The sequence below is a fragment of the Barbus barbus genome (assembly GCF_936440315.1).
Source record: "Barbus barbus genome assembly, chromosome: 10".
Taxonomy (NCBI): domain Eukaryota; kingdom Metazoa; phylum Chordata; class Actinopteri; order Cypriniformes; family Cyprinidae; genus Barbus; species Barbus barbus.
The window spans coordinates 3338627-3355571 of record NC_136738.1 but is presented as its reverse complement, the minus strand read 5'-3'; the positions used below and the strand labels follow the sequence as shown (position 1 = coordinate 3355571).

The 16945-nt window shown below is 37.5% G+C and overlaps 2 protein-coding genes across 2 annotated transcripts; one reads left to right on the top strand and one right to left on the bottom strand.

Moving 5' to 3' along the window:
• The first annotated feature begins 452 nt into the window (after nucleotides 1–452).
• Nucleotides 453–6740, top strand: LOC306875705 (indian hedgehog B protein-like). Its single transcript, XM_079426407.1, has 3 exons — nucleotides 453–1211; nucleotides 2954–3215; nucleotides 5088–6740. The coding sequence occupies exons 1-3, from the start codon at nucleotides 912–914 to the stop codon at nucleotides 5765–5767; spliced, it is 1242 nt and encodes a 413-aa protein (XP_079282533.1). The 5' UTR covers nucleotides 453–911; the 3' UTR covers nucleotides 5768–6740.
• Nucleotides 6741–7774: 1034 nt separating this feature from the next.
• On the bottom strand, nucleotides 7775–16945 carry LOC306876216 (solute carrier family 23 member 3-like; the record flags this gene model as incomplete). Its single annotated transcript, XM_079427221.1, has 12 exons — nucleotides 7775–8037; nucleotides 8512–8607; nucleotides 8705–8872; nucleotides 10271–10376; nucleotides 10493–10743; nucleotides 10853–11048; nucleotides 14350–14434; nucleotides 14669–14850; nucleotides 16019–16092; nucleotides 16217–16287; nucleotides 16381–16517; nucleotides 16811–16945. The coding sequence occupies 12 exons, from the start codon at nucleotides 16943–16945 to the stop codon at nucleotides 7775–7777; spliced, it is 1764 nt and encodes a 587-aa protein (XP_079283347.1).

Here is a 16945-nt window from a genome sequence, read left to right as displayed (position 1 = left end):
TTGCACAACGTGATAGATCAGGACAAAAAAAAATAAAAAAAAAATAATCACTTGTCTTTGACTCATACGCAACGTCGTTACACCTGTCACCAAAAATGAACGGCCTAAACAAACGGGCCTCTTCTGATCAATAAATGATCAATCATTCAAACGAATGCGCCAGGTTCTAGTGTAGTGTGTTTCCTGAAGCGTATCAGTGTTATAAAGAGGTAGGGGAGGGCAGCAGTCGCTCACGTTTGTTTGAGGAGCAGCCAGGCTCGTTCTCTATTTGTGGATCTATGAATCGGAGAGTCTTGAGTCCACAGTTCTTCCCTGAGACTTGTGTTTGCCCAGCCAGGCGCTGTGAAGCGTTAAAAGGAGCCGGTAGGTATACGACGCACCCAATGTGACCCATGGGGAGGAGTGGAAGGCAGGGATAGAGAGGGGCAAAAAACTGGCAGGGTGCGGTCTCAGTTCGCCGGCAACTCAGATCAGTTGACGTGCGCCAAAGGACGTGCTCATTCAAAGGCAGCAGCCGCAGTCTCTCCGAGTCTGACAGCTCTCCCGGTGTGCGTCGGAATCACCCTGTATCTCTCGCTCCTTGAATCTGTTAGATAAATAAATGGACTTGCCTGCTCACTCTCATTTCGGTGATTTTCTCGAGAGACCAGCGTTTCGCATTCTATGGGCACTGAACACTTGGTCTCACTGGATCTTTTCTCCAGCGACTCTCCATGACAGCCTCTGCGTAAAGCGCCTTTTACGCACGGACGATGGCGAGGATAAGGGTGATAAAGAAGTAGAGGTTTTGTCCTCCCCATCTTTTACCCCGTGGGGGGGAATAAGGATCTTCCGGGGGGTAGTTTCTCATTGAACGGCGAGCTGTGCCACCGCACCACTCCGTGTCGGAGTGCCCGGCGGGTTGGGGTGGAATGCGTCTCCCCGTGGTGTTTGGGCTCCTCGTCGGCTGCGCCCTGATTTTCGCACCTGTTAACGAGGGCTGTGGGCCGGGGAGGGGACATGGGAAAAGGCGGCCTCCAAAGAAACTAACACCCCTTAATTACAAGCAGTTTAGTCCAAATGTAGCCGAAAAGACACTGGGAGCCAGTGGGAGACACGAGAGCAAGATCACCAGGACCTCGGAGCGCTTTAAAGAGCTCACACCGAACTACAACCCCGATATCATCTTCAAAGATGAGGAGAACACAGGTGCGGATCGACTCATGACGCAGGTGAGCGACACTTGGATAATGCAGCTCAAATGAATTCAATTATCTGCGCATTAGAAACACACTCAGTGGCTTTGATTCGATTGCGAGCGCATTAAATGTGTTGCTCAGCGGTGTGCCCTTTGCTCAGTCCCACAGACGCGCTCCTATCGATCTTCACAGCTTTCAGAGGAATTGATTGCTGACAGCGGTTTGTCTCTTAAAATCGCGTAATAATAAAGCTTCTTCGATGGCTCTCGGGTTAAGGAGAGAATCTTATGTTTTTAAAAACCTCGCCTTTGGGTTCGTGAGTTTGGCTGTGTGGTTCTTTGGGGATTGAAATAAGTTACTGATTTTACGTTGCTGGTCCTTCAGATCAGCATATTGGTTTCTTTGTTCTTCAGAGCAGAAAACAGATTGTTTACCAAATGACTAGAGAATGTGATGTTCTTATGATGGTTCTCTGTGGAACCTACAGGTCATTCAAGTAAAATCTAGGACCTGTCAAATAATTTTCAATATGTTCATGTGCTCTCTTTTATGCACTGTGTGAATATTTCGCTTTTATGCAATGGATCTAAATAACAGTGCTTATTTTGCATGGATGCGAACGATATAAAAATATCTTTTGATGTAATATTTTACCAGCAAAAACTTTTTCATGACAACTCACTCTAAAACGCTTTGACTTATTAATCATAAATGGAAATGGTTTCAAAAAATAAGTAAACTTTACATTTAGTTTGTGGGTTATTTAAACAATTTATAAACAAATATTAAATGACTCATGAATCTAAACTTATGACTCGTATTTCCTTTCCAAATAATGAAACCTATATTGCCTGAAATTGTGGTTAGTTACAGTATATCTGTGCTTTGGCAGTGAATGTTTGTTTCCATGCTGAAATATGAATTAGCTGTTAAAAGCAAATTTGTCTTGTGTATTCTAAAGGGTGGTGAATGTGGTTAGGTTAAATGAGTAAAAGTGAATCACTCAACATTTTGTACCTTGGTCGTTGAAAAATACCTGCGGGATGGTAAAAATAAGTCTGTATATATTTGTGGGTTCTAGCATTACTCAGTTCTCCTCATGATTCAATAATTTGTCATTATGTAATGTTTTACGTGGGTGCTTTTGAAAACAAACTCTTCAGGCATGAAAGAGAGGTGCCTGGGTTAAAAACAAAAAATATGGCATATTGTATGGCATGTTAACGTGGAAAAACTGGGATTACAGAAACACTTTTAATTAGTTAATATAGGAATAAATTGTCATTTATTTAGGAAAGCAAATACTAATTATTGGAAAGTGTATGGTGGAAAGTTCTGCATGGAAGATAGAAAACAGGGCAAACAAATGGATGTTAAAAACTAATTTCCAAAACGTCACTTAAATCAGATAAATCAAATCCTCTTTATATAAACAAGATTTAAAGATTTAGCCCATTCATTGTTATAGCCATTCACTTCAACTCTCTAAAGAGGTGATCCTGGACTCTTGCAGATCTCTGGATGTTTTTATTTTTACACCAGAAATCAGTGTCATTTGCATCAATTCTGCCTGTCTTCTGTCTTGCCCTGTGATATAAGTGTGTGTGTGTGAGAGAAAGAGAGAGAGAGAGAGAGAGAGAGATTCAGTCTGTTTTGCCCTTTGGAGTTATAACTTGTTTTGTTTGCGTATGTCTTACAAAATTCCAGTAAATGCAGGCCATCATATTCCACGTGTGTAACCCAGGTCTAAACATCTTTCCTTGTTGCGTTCACAGCGCTGTAAAGATAAGCTGAACTCTCTGGCTATCTCTGTGATGAACATGTGGCCCGGGGTGAAGCTCAGGGTGACCGAGGGTTGGGATGAAGACGGGAATCACTTTGAAGATTCACTGCATTACGAAGGAAGAGCTGTCGATATCACCACCTCTGATCGCGACCGTAATAAATATGGCATGTTGGCACGTCTTGCGGTGGAGGCCGGATTTGATTGGGTCTACTATGAGTCCAAATCTTACATCCACTGCAGCGTCAAATCAGGTAGGGCTGAGACTACATATCTGTTTATTTGCAATACAACTATATGAAGAGTAACCATATCCAATGTGCTATACAAAGTAATATAATGTAACATTCAGCCACAGACTTTATTCATTGAACTTCAATAGTTTACATTTATAGTTGAGTTCACTACATCTAAAAAGGGAAAATTGGAATCTTCTGTGAATTTAAAAAACAGGGTTATGATTGATGGTGGAAAACTGTCCGGTCTGATCTCTGATGTTTGAACTGAAAGGTTCATATGCGTTCAGTGTGCAGTTAAAACAGGTGTGTCCTATTGTGGGGAAGATGGTCATTTCTCATTAACTTGGGTGAGATAAGTGGTAGACCTGGGATGAAGGTAACAACAGGTAACAGACCACATCATTAAACCTTAAACACCTGCCTCAATACCTGAGTCACCAGAGACCAAATAATTGGCCAGACAACCAGGAAAGTAAAAGTGCACCCATTTAGTCTTTTATAGTTTCTTTTTCTTCTCTCTTGATCTGCATTTAAATTTTTTTTATTTTTTTTGGATGATTAAAATGACCTGTTGCACACATTGTCTTCTCATTGAAGATAATAAAATAATAAATTAATTTAACACACATCCTTACCACACATAACTGGAACAACAAAGAACCCCAGCAAACTTGCAAAGCCTTTTCTTCATGATACTTCTTTCTGCAAATGTTTAGGATTATCTGTTTATCTCATCACCTGTAGCTACTAATAAGAGTCTGGGACTATTCAACTTGGTAACTTATTCTACTTCAGTCAGTTCCTGAGAGAATTCGTCAGGTCTTCCTGCATAAGCAGTGCAGAAAAAGGTCTATAGATTTGGATTAGGTCTGACTATAAAGTATCTGTAGAGTATTTCACCACTGCTAGAGAGAAATGAGACCTGTGTGTGGACATATTTGAAGCCCTTCTGTTATCTTTCTGATAGAGCATGCAAACACAAGCAAGACCTGTTGTCTACTTCTGCGTTATCAAAGTCCTCTATAGGTGTGTTCTTCAGCTGGCTTCTTCAACTGTTATTGCAAGATTTCAGGCATGTACTTCAGTATAAAAAAAGAAAGATACAGTTAACCAGAGATGATACAACATTACAAAATATCATAAAATAAACAAAACAGTATTACATTTGGAGTTGTGAGCACACATACATATGCTAGAAGTGCATAAGAGTAAATATGTATGTGTGTGTGTTTATGTAAGAGAGCGAGAATGTGCCTTAAGAAGTAGGACTGGCTGCTAAAGTGCTGTGAGATGATTAACCAAGCCCTTTGTTTTCCAAACGGTAACTCTGTTGTCCCCTTTTCTCAGATCTCTCATCTCAGCCTGTCTTATCACCTGGCCTTGGTACTAACCTTTCCCAAATATTTGTGTAGGACTCAACAGAGACTTAAGATTCATTCTGGTTTTTGTAATGCATACATCGCTCCAGACCCCAGTCGCTTCTGTTGGACAGAAGTCATAGGGAGCTGGGATTCAATCAAGTGGTTATTTATTAGCTTTTATTGCATTTTTACCTGCTGACTAGAGTCGTGCGAAAAAACTATTTAGCTTGAAGGATGGCGCTTGAAATGTTTGCCTACACACGCCAGGTTATTTTGCCACTGCAACTCTCTGTTTGATTGGATTTTTATGGGTTTACAATGAGAACGGGAGTGTGTTTGTGCTTGGGTGTGTGTGTTTTAAAGATTGAAGATTAATCTGAGGAAGGCACTGTGCCATCTGAACAACCCAAACCCAAGATTTAATAAACACCTTTGGAATTATTTTAGGCTACTGTGCGCATCAAGGAGAGAAAAGGGACGCTTATATTGTCAATTTGTCATTGTATTCTCTCTACTTCTCTTTCAGAGCACTCTGTGGCTGCAAAGACCGGTGGCTGTTTTCCCGCATCGGCTCTTGTCACCGTTGAGGATGGAAGCGTGAAGACTATGGACAGCTTACAGCCTGGAGAAAAAGTACTCGCTTCGTCGGAGAGCGACGGGAGCGGGCCGCTCATCTACAGCGAAGTCATCGCCTTCCTAGACCGCGATCCTTCCGCAGAGAAGCAGTTCTATGCCATCGAGACGGACTCGGGTGCTAAACTGACCTTGACTGCGGCACATCTCCTGTTTGTATCCGAAGGGAACTGCTCAGGGCCAGTAGCGAGTGCGGAGCTGAAGTCTGTATTTGCTAGTGACGTGTTGCCAGGGCAGTGCGTGGTGTCCACACGAGGAGCAGGACAGCAGGGACATCTGTCCCGGGTCACTAGGATCCAAATACAGGAGGACAAGGGGGTTTTCGCGCCGCTCACCCGCCACGGCACGGTGGTGGTCAATGGCGTGGTTTCCTCCTGCTACGCGGCCGTGGACCAGCACTGGCTGGCTCACTGGGCTTTCGGCCCACTCAGGGTACTTTATAGCTGGGGAGGGACAGTTGGACATCAGGCTGTGGGGATACACTGGTATTCCTCACTGCTGCACTGGGTTGGGACTCATGTGCTGGATCCAACACACTTCCATCCCTGGAGCATGATGGACAATGACAGATGAAAACAAGCGGGGAGAATGAGAATGTCACTCGAAAACCAGTTTTGGAAGGATCTAAGAGAAAGCGAAGTAAGAAAGTCCTGAAATGAAGAACACAATCAGTTATGACCCTGAATAGACCCTAAAAGACTAGAAAGGATGCAGCTTTTCTATGGGTCGAGCCTCGTTTGAGGAAGTGACAAAATTGGACGTGACAAAATTGATCTTTTAAAACCCATATTTAACACTTTCAGATGGGTTTTCTATACTGCCTACACTGGAACATTATCACAAATATATCAAGACGCACACATTTCCGCTCAGATATCTCCTATTCAGTCTCTTTCTCTTTTGTACACACATACACATTCACTAAACATATCGTTATAGGCGTGGAAGTGAGGAAACTATAGATGAATTTGCTTTATACTCAGGTATGCAATGACTCAATCGCGATCAGACCAACGCGGCCTGATAAGGTTTGAGGCGGAGGAGGAAGTTCTGTTAGAAAAGAAGGTACACACAAACACACCCATAGAAACATACGCTTTACGACTGGGTTAAGGCCTTTAAACATCAGGAAAATTTACTTTCAGGTCCAGAGCGGTTCATGGGAACTGTTTTGCATTCATTCATATGGTCAGTTACATGTTTCTCACTGTAAACGTAGAGGTGTCTGTCCCAACTTAATCAAGTATTTAATGGTCACATTGTACACTGTATTTCTCCATCTAGCATACATCAGGGTGTTGAGTACTTTTATGAAGGCTTTATTCGAACAAATTAAGAGTTTACTCTGTGCAATGTGTAGCAATGTTTATGCCAGTTTATGTAGTCCTTATGTGTGCTTTATGCAGTAATACTCAGTTTCCCATACAACTTACTGTATTTATCTGTTTTGTGGCATTACTTACATTTTAAAGATGTCAGAAATTATATAATATTTGTAAAACTATTTAAAGATCTATTTTTCAGAATTAAAGATTATGGAAATATCTGCCTTTGTCTTTCTTTAGTCTCTCTTTTCAGAACTCCATGTTAAAATGTATAGAGTGTATTAATAGAGTGCTTTAGTGTTCAGACACTTTTTCAGAGGCGTTGGTTCCGGAAGTGTTTTTTTCCATTCATTTTTTCCAATAGAGATTTTAAAAGACTTATTTATGGCATTTCAAGCCATGAACCAAATCAACCAGCTATGAGGAGAATTGCATCATCACAAACTTTTATTTAATGTACAAAAGGTATTCGAAAATCAGACATAAAGACAAAGGTATATGACTGTACTGGATTTAGTGAGGGAGAGAACTACAATCCAATCCAGCATTGCGAATGACATAAATTAAAAACACTGGTAAAACAAAACTATTAATTTTAACTTTTAATTATAGCTATAAAAACATGTTTTAAATTTATTCAAAATATTCATATATATAACTATTTTAAGAGTAGGTACACCAGAGTATGTCATTTGTGGTGATTCATGCAGTGGACATTCTCTGCAAGCTCTTCTGCCAAATTTGCTCACTTGCTCTCTCTCATTGGTGGAATTTTCTGCAAGGTATCATGGGTAATGTAGTTTTTCCACAACAAATTCTAAGAAAAGCATTTACCACCGATTTTCAAAAAAAGTGGAGTGTTCCTTTACAAATCTTAAAAATCTATTTCCGTATAGAGAAAATGAATGGGATTTCACTTCCGAAACTCAATTGTTGCAATCTATCCAGTGATTCTCATTCGGGGACTTGGACCCACGAGGGGGCCTCAAATTAATATATTACTATTAATAAATGATTAATAATAGTAATATTATTAATAAAATAAAACAATCTAACTGAACACAAATTATCTTATAAATAACTTAAAAAGTTTTTTAATTTAGTTGATTAATGGGGGGCCCTCGAGGCAAAAAGATTGAGAACAAGCAAATTAATACAAAACTCTATCACTCATAAACATAATACAATTCATAAAAAGCAAACCAAAAGTTAAATACAAAAACCTAAAATAAAAGTTGGACTAAACACCAAAAATTCAGACCCTGCTAACACCAGCATCCTTGTCGGGTAATAGGCTAGACATCTCTGGTACTGTCACTACCACCTCTTCAACAGGTGGGCTTCTGCAGGCACAGAACGGGACGGTTCTCAAGCCGCTCAGGTCCAGTACTTTCATCACAGGTGGAGGTGGGTCATACACCGCGTCTGGACTACAGCTGTAACCCTGCTGCTGGTCAGCGAGAGACAGAATCTTCTTTGTGCCTTCACATCGCACAAGACCCCTCTCAGGCAAAGTCCCTAAGAGCAAACATCACAGACATTAATTCAGTGCTTTATTTTAGAATATTGCAAAAGATTTCAAATAAATGCTGTTCTTTTTAACTTTCTATTCATCAAAAATCCTGAAATAAAAATGATCAGTTTCCACTAAAATATGAAGCAGCACAACTGTTTTCAACATTGATAATAATAAGAAATGTTTCTTGAGCATCAAATCAGCGTATTATAATGACTTCTGAAGGATCACGTGGCGCTGAAGACTGGAGTAATGATGCTGAAAATTCAGCTTTGCATCACATGAATAAATTAAATGTTAAAATATATTAAAATAGAACACTTCAATTGTAATAATCATTTTCACAATATCACTGTTTTTACTGTATGTTTAGTCTAATACCGTAAATAAATGCAGCTTTGGAGAGCTTTCTTTTAAAAACAATATATTTTAGACTACAGACTTTCGAATGGTAGTGTATTTCTGTGTTGTTTTACCTGAAACAGTGTGCTCTAGAAGAAAAGCCAAAACTCCCACAAAGAAAACGGGTAAGGTTAAAAGAGACTGGAGAAAAACATCAAGACTGGGTACACCTGAACACAAAGTGATGAATATTCATTCAATGAAACAGACTCGTGGCCAAATGATGTACATGATGTGCTTTAATGAAGCGGGTGCATTATACCATACCTGTTTGTATAAAACTAGAGTGAAGTCTGAACCAGCGTGGCAGTGCTAATGACATGAACACTGTGAAGCCGATGTTGAAAATGTTGCGTCCAGAGTCAACATCTGCATGTTGGAAATAAGTTATGCCTGTTGCTACGGCAAGCGTGTAGGTCACGCCGAGCAAAGCACCTGAGAGAACAAGAGCATACGCAAACATTAAACTATGAGTATAACGCCATAGTCCTAACAAGCTCATTGGGCTGAAACCAAAACTATAAGATGACCTGATGAGACCTAAACCTTCACACACACCTGTGTGGATTTGTGTGTACAGTCAAGAAAGACAGAGAGATATAGTATTTAGGTGGAGTAGGTATAGTATTTAGGGAAGTCGTGGCCTAATGGTTAGAGAGTCGGACTCGTAATCCAAAGGTTGCGGGTTCGAGTCTCGGGCCGGCAGGGATTGTAGGTGGGGGGAGTGAATGTCCAGCGCTCTCTCCACCCTCAATACCACGACTGAGGTGCCCTTGAGCAAGGCACCGAACCCACAACTGCTCCCCGGGCGCCGCAGCATAAATGGCTGCCCACTGCTCCGGGTGTGTGTTCACGGTGTGTGTGTGTTCACTGCTGTGTGTGTGTTCACTGCTGTGTGTGTGCACTTTGGATGGGTTAAATGCAGAGCACGAATTCCGAGTATGGGTCACCATACTTGGCTGAATGTCACTTCACTTCAGTATGACTTTCGAAGATGGAAAGTACATTACCGGTCAAAACTTTGTATTAACTAATTTAATGTTTGTAAAAAAAGTTTCTCATTCTCACTGAGGCTGCATTTATTTGATTAAAAATATAGTAAAAACAGTAATATTGTGAAATATTATTTAAAAATAATATTTCTATTTTAATATATTTAAAAGTCTAATTCATTCCTGTGATGCAAAGCTGTATTTTCAGCATCATTACTCCAGTCTTCAGTGTCACATGATCTTCAGAAATCATTCAAATATACTGCTTAATAAATTTTTATTATTATTACCAATCTTGAAAACAGTTGTGTTGCTTAATATTTCTTAATAATATTATTAACAATTATTATGGATACTCAATTATTAATACTGGTTATTGTTATTATCAATGCTGAAAACTGTTTTTGCTGCTTCCTCTTTTTTTTTGATGAACAGATAATCCAAAAGACCAGCATTTATTTTAAATAGAACTCTTTTGTAACAGTATAAATGTCTAAATTGTCAGTTGATCAATTTAAAGCATCCTTGCTGATTAAAAGTGTTATGTCGTATTTATTTTTATTTTTTTGACCACAAAAATATTCAGCAACACAACTGTTTTCAACATTGATAATAGTAAGAAATGTGCAGTTCATGTCATGTGACACTGAAGACTGGAGTATAATGGCTGCTGGAAATTCAGTTTTGCCATCACAGGAATAAATCACAATTTTAAATATATTGAAACTTATAAATTGTAATAATATTTCACAATACTGTTGATTTTACTATATATTTTGATTAAATAAATGCAGCCTTGGTGAGCATAACAGACTTCTTTTAATAAAAAAATGATGATCACCATGTATGGCCAGAGGGACTGAGCAGAGCATCTGAGTTAATTGAGGAGACACACCCAGAATTAACAACAACACCCCAGCGAGCTGCACTGTGCTCCGGGACCCAGACTGAGAGAAAGACAGAAACATCATGAAGATATATTACAATAAACATTAACAAAGGTAATCCTAGGCAAACTTCACAATCATAATACTTTTGTTAAAGCATCAATACAGTCTCTTACCTGGCTTAGCCCAATAACACATGCATTAGGCACACTGCTGCACAGTCCTACCGGCGCCCCCATCAGGCCAGAGAGCACACTTCCCAGTCCATCCACACACAGGCCCCTGTTACAGGCATGTGCTGGGGGCACAGGAGCCTTCAGGAGCCGAGCTGCCACCACGTACACAGCCGGAGAGCTAATGCTGCTAGACAGGCCTCCTGCCACTCCTGCTGCAATGCTTTTTCCAGACAGCAGGGGGAGGGCTGGCGCTGAAAGTACATAAGAAACATAAAGATAAAAAAAAACACGAGGACAAAGTAACATTTTGCGCACACTGCTACAAGGCTACTAAAACTGAAAACAGATCTTTCACATTACCAGGAAGGGGGAAGTCCAGCCAGGGTACGGAGTCATTAGGAAAGACAAAGTCAGATGAGTGTGGACCGTTCCTGGCCTGAATGAAGGTGGAGTTTCTCTTTGTTGAGAGCATCTGAGTCACAGAGTTCAGATGGACATGTCCCCAGTGCACCAGTGCAGCACAAACACCACACGTCACCATCACAGATAGAAGTACCTGCACAGAACAGGCACAAAGAGCAGGGACAATATATGATTTACTACCGTAAATATATCAAAACTTATTTTTTGATTATTAATATGCATCAGTAAGCAGTGTTGGGCTAGTTACTCAAATAATGTAATATATTACTCATTACTAGCTACTCCTTTCAAAATTAATATTATTACTTATTACTTTCTGGCAACAGTAATTAGTTACATTACTAGTTGCATTACTTTTTCTTCACGCCCCACAGAATTTGTAACTTTGTATCTTCCACATAAAATTCTTCTTATTACAAACACTCAATAGTGATTGATAGTGACATTCAAGTAGAAGTGTTGTATTAATCTCATTAATTGTCACGTGTAGCTTGAAGCTAATTGTAATTTCTCAGTTTCCCATATGCAATATATTGCATTATGTATTTTATGAAATCACATAAGTTTGTAAGAAACTGTTTAATTTTCCAAAAAGATTTTTGATTATAGTAATATAACGTACCACATGCTGAACAGAGGGATGTGGGTGGGATGTAATGCCAGAGTAAAGTAAAGCCACAACTTACACAACAGTGTTCAGATCATCTTTTTTCTTGACAAAATCAATATAATGCAATAATGCAGAATATTTCTATCTGCTGAATGTAAGCTTTTTCATATTCCAAGCTTGCCTGCTGCACTGGGGACATCACATGCACCTCATGACAATAAATCTAGGAATTATTTGATTGTTGGATTTTAAATCAGCGGGGTTGAGGCATCAAAAGTAACTAAGCTTCTTTTATGGATGGTAACTGTAATATTATTACTGAAATCTTATTAGTAATTAGTTACACTACTAGTTATTGCAAAAAGTAATATTATTACAGTAACTAGTTACTGCCCAACACTGTTGGTAAGAACTTCATTTGAACAACTTTAAAGGTGATTTTCTCAATATTTTGATTTTTTTGCACCCTCAGATTCCAGATTTTCAAATAGTTGTATATCGCCCAAATATTGTCCGATCCTAACAAACCATACATCAATGGAAAGCTTATTAATTATTCAGCTTTCAGATGATGTATAAATCTAAATTTTGAGAAATATTTACACTTATGACTGGTTTTGTGGTCCAGGGTCACATACGTATATCTGTTATAGAGTGTGGACCTAAAAAAGACCTACATACAGTGACCCAACAGTATATGGAGCCAGAAGTACATAAATGTCATTGCACCTGTATTATTTCATATATAAAAAGACCAGATGGTTAAAATTAATTGCAAACCTGGAAAAATACTAGGTTCTAAAAAAAAGGTCATTTTGTATTTGCAGATGCCACATTTGCCTCATTTTAAATCTACAGTAAATTACATGCACATGTAAAAATTTGTGGTTGGTAAATTTTTTTTAATGTTGTTTAAAAGTGAACGTCGCATTATTGTGCCATCCCAAAGAGGCACAAAATCACTTTTAAATTAAATTTACTTAGTTACTTTTTTTAAGTAATTTGTTGTCAATTAGCTGTCAGTCAATAAATGGGAAAGTAACTGGTGTTACATATTTGAAACAGTAACTCAGATATTTTCTTGCAAATTAAGAAGTAATGTGTTACTTTACTAGTTACTTGAAAAAGTAATCTGATTACATAAATTGCGTTACTTGTAATGCGTTACTCCCAACACTGTAATATTTCTGTGATCAGTTTTTTTTTTTTTGTTCTGCATTTATTTGAAATATTAATTTTTGGTAACATTATAAATGTCTTTACTGTCACTTTTGACCAATTTAATGCATCTTTGTTGAATAAAAGGATCAAATTTCTTTATTTTTTAAAAAACTTTTCAGCAACCTAAACTTTTCAGCAATAATTTTCAATATATTCAAACCTTTAAAATGAAAAAAAGCATTAATCAAGGTTAATGATTTTTTTGTTTTTTTTACATATACTGATTTACATTTATATTTATAAATTAACATGAATAAATTCTGTAAAAAACACACCAAAATTGCATAATGTAATTCATACATTTTAAGCTGCACACAAACCTTCCCACATCAAAACATTTACACAGACGCACACAGATGGATGAGAATAATAACTAGAGAGTCAGGCACTGTCTAGTTCCACACAGCAGAGAAAACCAATAAGGATTTCCCAAAAGCAAGATTCCAATACGAGCTTACGATCACTCATAAAAAGCTTTAAACTGTTTCCCATAACCTTTGACAACATTCAACCTCATATTAAATTAAGAACATTTTAGCCAAAGATCACTGTAACACAAGGCACATCTTCGTTGGGAAACTTTGCCCAGATCAATGATATAATCTTCTTACAGGCAAAACACTGATCTAATGTACTGCGGCTTAAAAGCTGTAAAAGAGCTTGACTATCAGTGCAACACAGGAAATCCCATCAATCATGACTGAAGGTGTCTGTGTTAGACTAGTTTTGGAAGTGAAAGTAAACTTCTTTTTTTGTGGAAAGTCCCACAACATTAGAAAGTGAAGAAACACTTGGAGAAATGGCTCTAATACGCTAGACTTTTCCAGTCTGGACGAGTGAAAGTTTCTGAAAGTCAGAGACAGACTGCAGATTTCACAGAAAATCATGTAGTAGTGTATGATGGGCACTGACTCTGATTTTTTAGCTTTAAACTTTGATTCCATCAAGCTGGAGGATATCAAACATGTTTAATATTTCATACTGATTCAAGCATCTTATTTCAATTTGTCTCTTAGAGGCACATGTTTCTGGGCAAATTAGTGTGTGATCCTAAGTCATTTAATGTATGATGCTCTATATGTGACCCTGGAGCACAAAACCAGTCGCTGGGGTATATTTATAGCAATAGGCAAAAATACATTGTATGAGTCAAAATGATAAATTTTTCTTTTATGCCAAAAATCATTAGGATATCAAGTGAAGATCATGTTCCGTGAAGATATTTAGTGAATTTCCTACTGTAAATATATCAAAACTTAATTTTTAATCAGTAATATGCATTGCTAAGAACTTAATTTGGACAACTTTAAAAGCAATTTTCTCAGTATTTCGATTTTTTTGCACCCTCAGATTCCAGATTTTCAAATAGTTATATCTCGGCCAAATATTGTCCTATCCTAACAAACCATAAATAATGGAAAGATTATTTATTCAGCTTTCAGATGATGTAGAATTCTCAATTTATTAACACTTATGACTGGTTTTGTGGTCCAGGGTCGCATATAGCCAAATCAGCAAGTGTATCATAGTGTTTTAACATCAGTTCAGTCTTATAGTGTATTCCAGCCTTAAGAAACCCTAAAAAACCCTTTATTTGACTCACAGAAAGTCTCTTGCAGACGGAGAACACCGACAGCCGCAGAAAGTAGTGCAGATGCTGAGACAGGACCACTAGAAGAACAATTGCCCTGATGGAAAAAGAAAAATGTATTTAGTGCAGTATGCGTATCTATGTAGTTGCACACTGAGTGCGAAAGTGCAAAAGAAACTCTTATAAGAAAACTTATTCTTTCTTATAAGGTGTTTCTATATTGTTCAATTACTAATATAAAGAATATTACAAATGACTAATATTATAAACTGCTGTTTTTTTCCTGGACAGTGTACACAATATCAAAGAATTCAGGAAAGTGTTTGCTTACAGTGCAGCCATGCCCCAGTGGTCAGAACAAAACAGTGCTGCCTCCCTGTAGATGGAAAAACCCAGAATGCAGAGGAGAGGAGCCAGAACTAATGGTCCACAATGTCCCAGTGCAAAGCCTGCCAGACCAGTCAAACCCACAGAGAGCTGCACCACACCTGCAACCACAGCCATGCCTCTCAACTACACACACACCAACACATACACACAATACGCCAAGTATAATGAAACTTTAAATGGATAAGCACTGACAAACTTGCACAGATACATTTAGTACACACAAATCAAGATGATAAATATGAACTATCAATATAATATATATCAAATATCTGCTTAGCTTGTCTAAAAATTTTTTATATATTACAGTTTTTGGTGATATTTTGAATTAGATTTTATTTAAAACAGTAATATCACGGAATATTATTAAAAATAATTTCTGTTTTGTTTAAATTAATTTTTAAAATCTAATTTATTCCAATGACGCAAAACTGAATTTTCAGCATTATTACTTCAGTCTTCAAAGTCACATGATCCTTCAGATATCACTCTAATATGCTAATTTGGTGCCCAAGAAGCATTTCTATTAATTTAGTATCATTTATATACTATTATATTATATATTTTGTTAATATTTTGAATTTAATTTTATATTTTATTTTCACTTTAATTTTGGTTAAAGTTGTAGCATTTGTATTATTTCTTTTGTATATAGTTTTTGATCCATTTTATTAATTTGTTTATTTAGTTTTAGTTATTTTGGTTTTTCAATGAAAATTAGAACTAGCTGACAAAGTTTAATTATTTTATTTCAGTTAAAATTTATTTTATTTCAAGAAGCAATATATTTTGAATTTAATTTTATATTTTATTTTCACTTTAATTTTGGTTAAAGTTGTAGCAGTTTTGTCATTTGTATTATTTCTTTTGTATATAGTTTTTGATCAATTTTATTAATTTGTTTATTTAGTTTTAGTTATTTTTATAGTTATTTTTATAGTTTTTCAATGAAAATTAGAAATGTTGCCTCGGCAACTAGCTGACATAAAGTTTAATTATTTTATTTCAGTTAAAATGTATTTTATTTCAAGAAGCATTTTTTTTTATTTACCTTTAAAAGCCCTTAAATAAATGCATACATAATTACATATTTTATTTCAGTTAGCATTGATTTTATTTCAAGCAGCATAACTGTTTAAGTGGTTTTAGTTAGCTATAATAAATAAATAAATAAATAAAATAAATTGGCAATTTTTGGTAAGTAGGATCTGCTGTTACTATGCGCTACTGTGGAACAATGTGACAATGGAGGGTGGTCTGAATGTTCAGCACCACGGACAGCGCTGTGCTCTACCTCTCTTATTGGGTGTGCTGGGGCCACAGGCTCCTCTGGTTCAGTGCACTGCCCCCTGCAGGCCACAGCAGTACCTAACACACAATGCAATCGGCACCAATGACATTTTTTCTCTAGATGGGTTTCATTGGGTTTGTTAGTATGTTTAATTGGGTAGATTTTTGGTCTTTGGCTTCATTTTAATTGTGCCATTCTCACCTGACTGAGCAGAAAGCAGAGTCAAGGCAGGGATCAGAAAGTCCAAAGATGGAGCCAGGATCAATGGCAAACTAAACCGAGGAAACATTGGACTTAACCCTATAGATGCTTTAGTACAACTATATCAGCTTACATGGAAAGCAACAGGGTAAATGTAATCTTACCGTGATCCAATCCAGCTCTGCAGCAGTGTAGATATACCTGAGCAAAAGAGCACGTAGGCCACTATTCTGTCTTTATCTACTTCCTGAAGGAGTGTATCCACAAGCAGCGCACACATAGAGGACAGTACCAACACATGCTGTATAGAGACAGAGAACAAAACAGATTTGACTTTTTCTGTTGTTGTGTTCAGTGTTTGCTCTCGTTTATGTAATTCATTATTAGGTAAGATTTCAGCATTTGTAACTAAAATATGAAAGGATATTTTCAAGTTACAAAAGAAAATCCAGGATAACTTCAGTTTCAACAACTACAGTATATAGCTGTGATCCACGCAGGAGCTAAAGTGCATGCGTTTATTGTACTCTACTGTGTTGTATGACTTTATTAACTTGCAAAAGAGATAAGAAATATAAATAAATAAATACTTACTTGGAGTGCAAAGGCAATATTCAGCAACAATGACGGACTGGAATTCACATCTAGGCTCTCAATTCTTCCAGGCCTTTCTGGGTCCAAAGGTTGCTCTTTACATGACAGTTTCTTGCATCTATCAGTCTTCAGCAT

Coding starts and splice junctions, on each gene's coding strand:
- LOC306875705 (XM_079426407.1), top strand. CDS start 912: ATGCGTCTCCCCGTGGTGTTTGGGCTCCTCGTCGGCTGCGCCCTGATT. Junction 1,212..2,953: donor CGGATCGACTCATGACGCAG/GTGAGCGACACT, acceptor TTGCGTTCACAG/CGCTGTAAAGATAAGCTGAA. Junction 3,216..5,087: donor CCACTGCAGCGTCAAATCAG/GTAGGGCTGAGA, acceptor CTTCTCTTTCAG/AGCACTCTGTGGCTGCAAAG.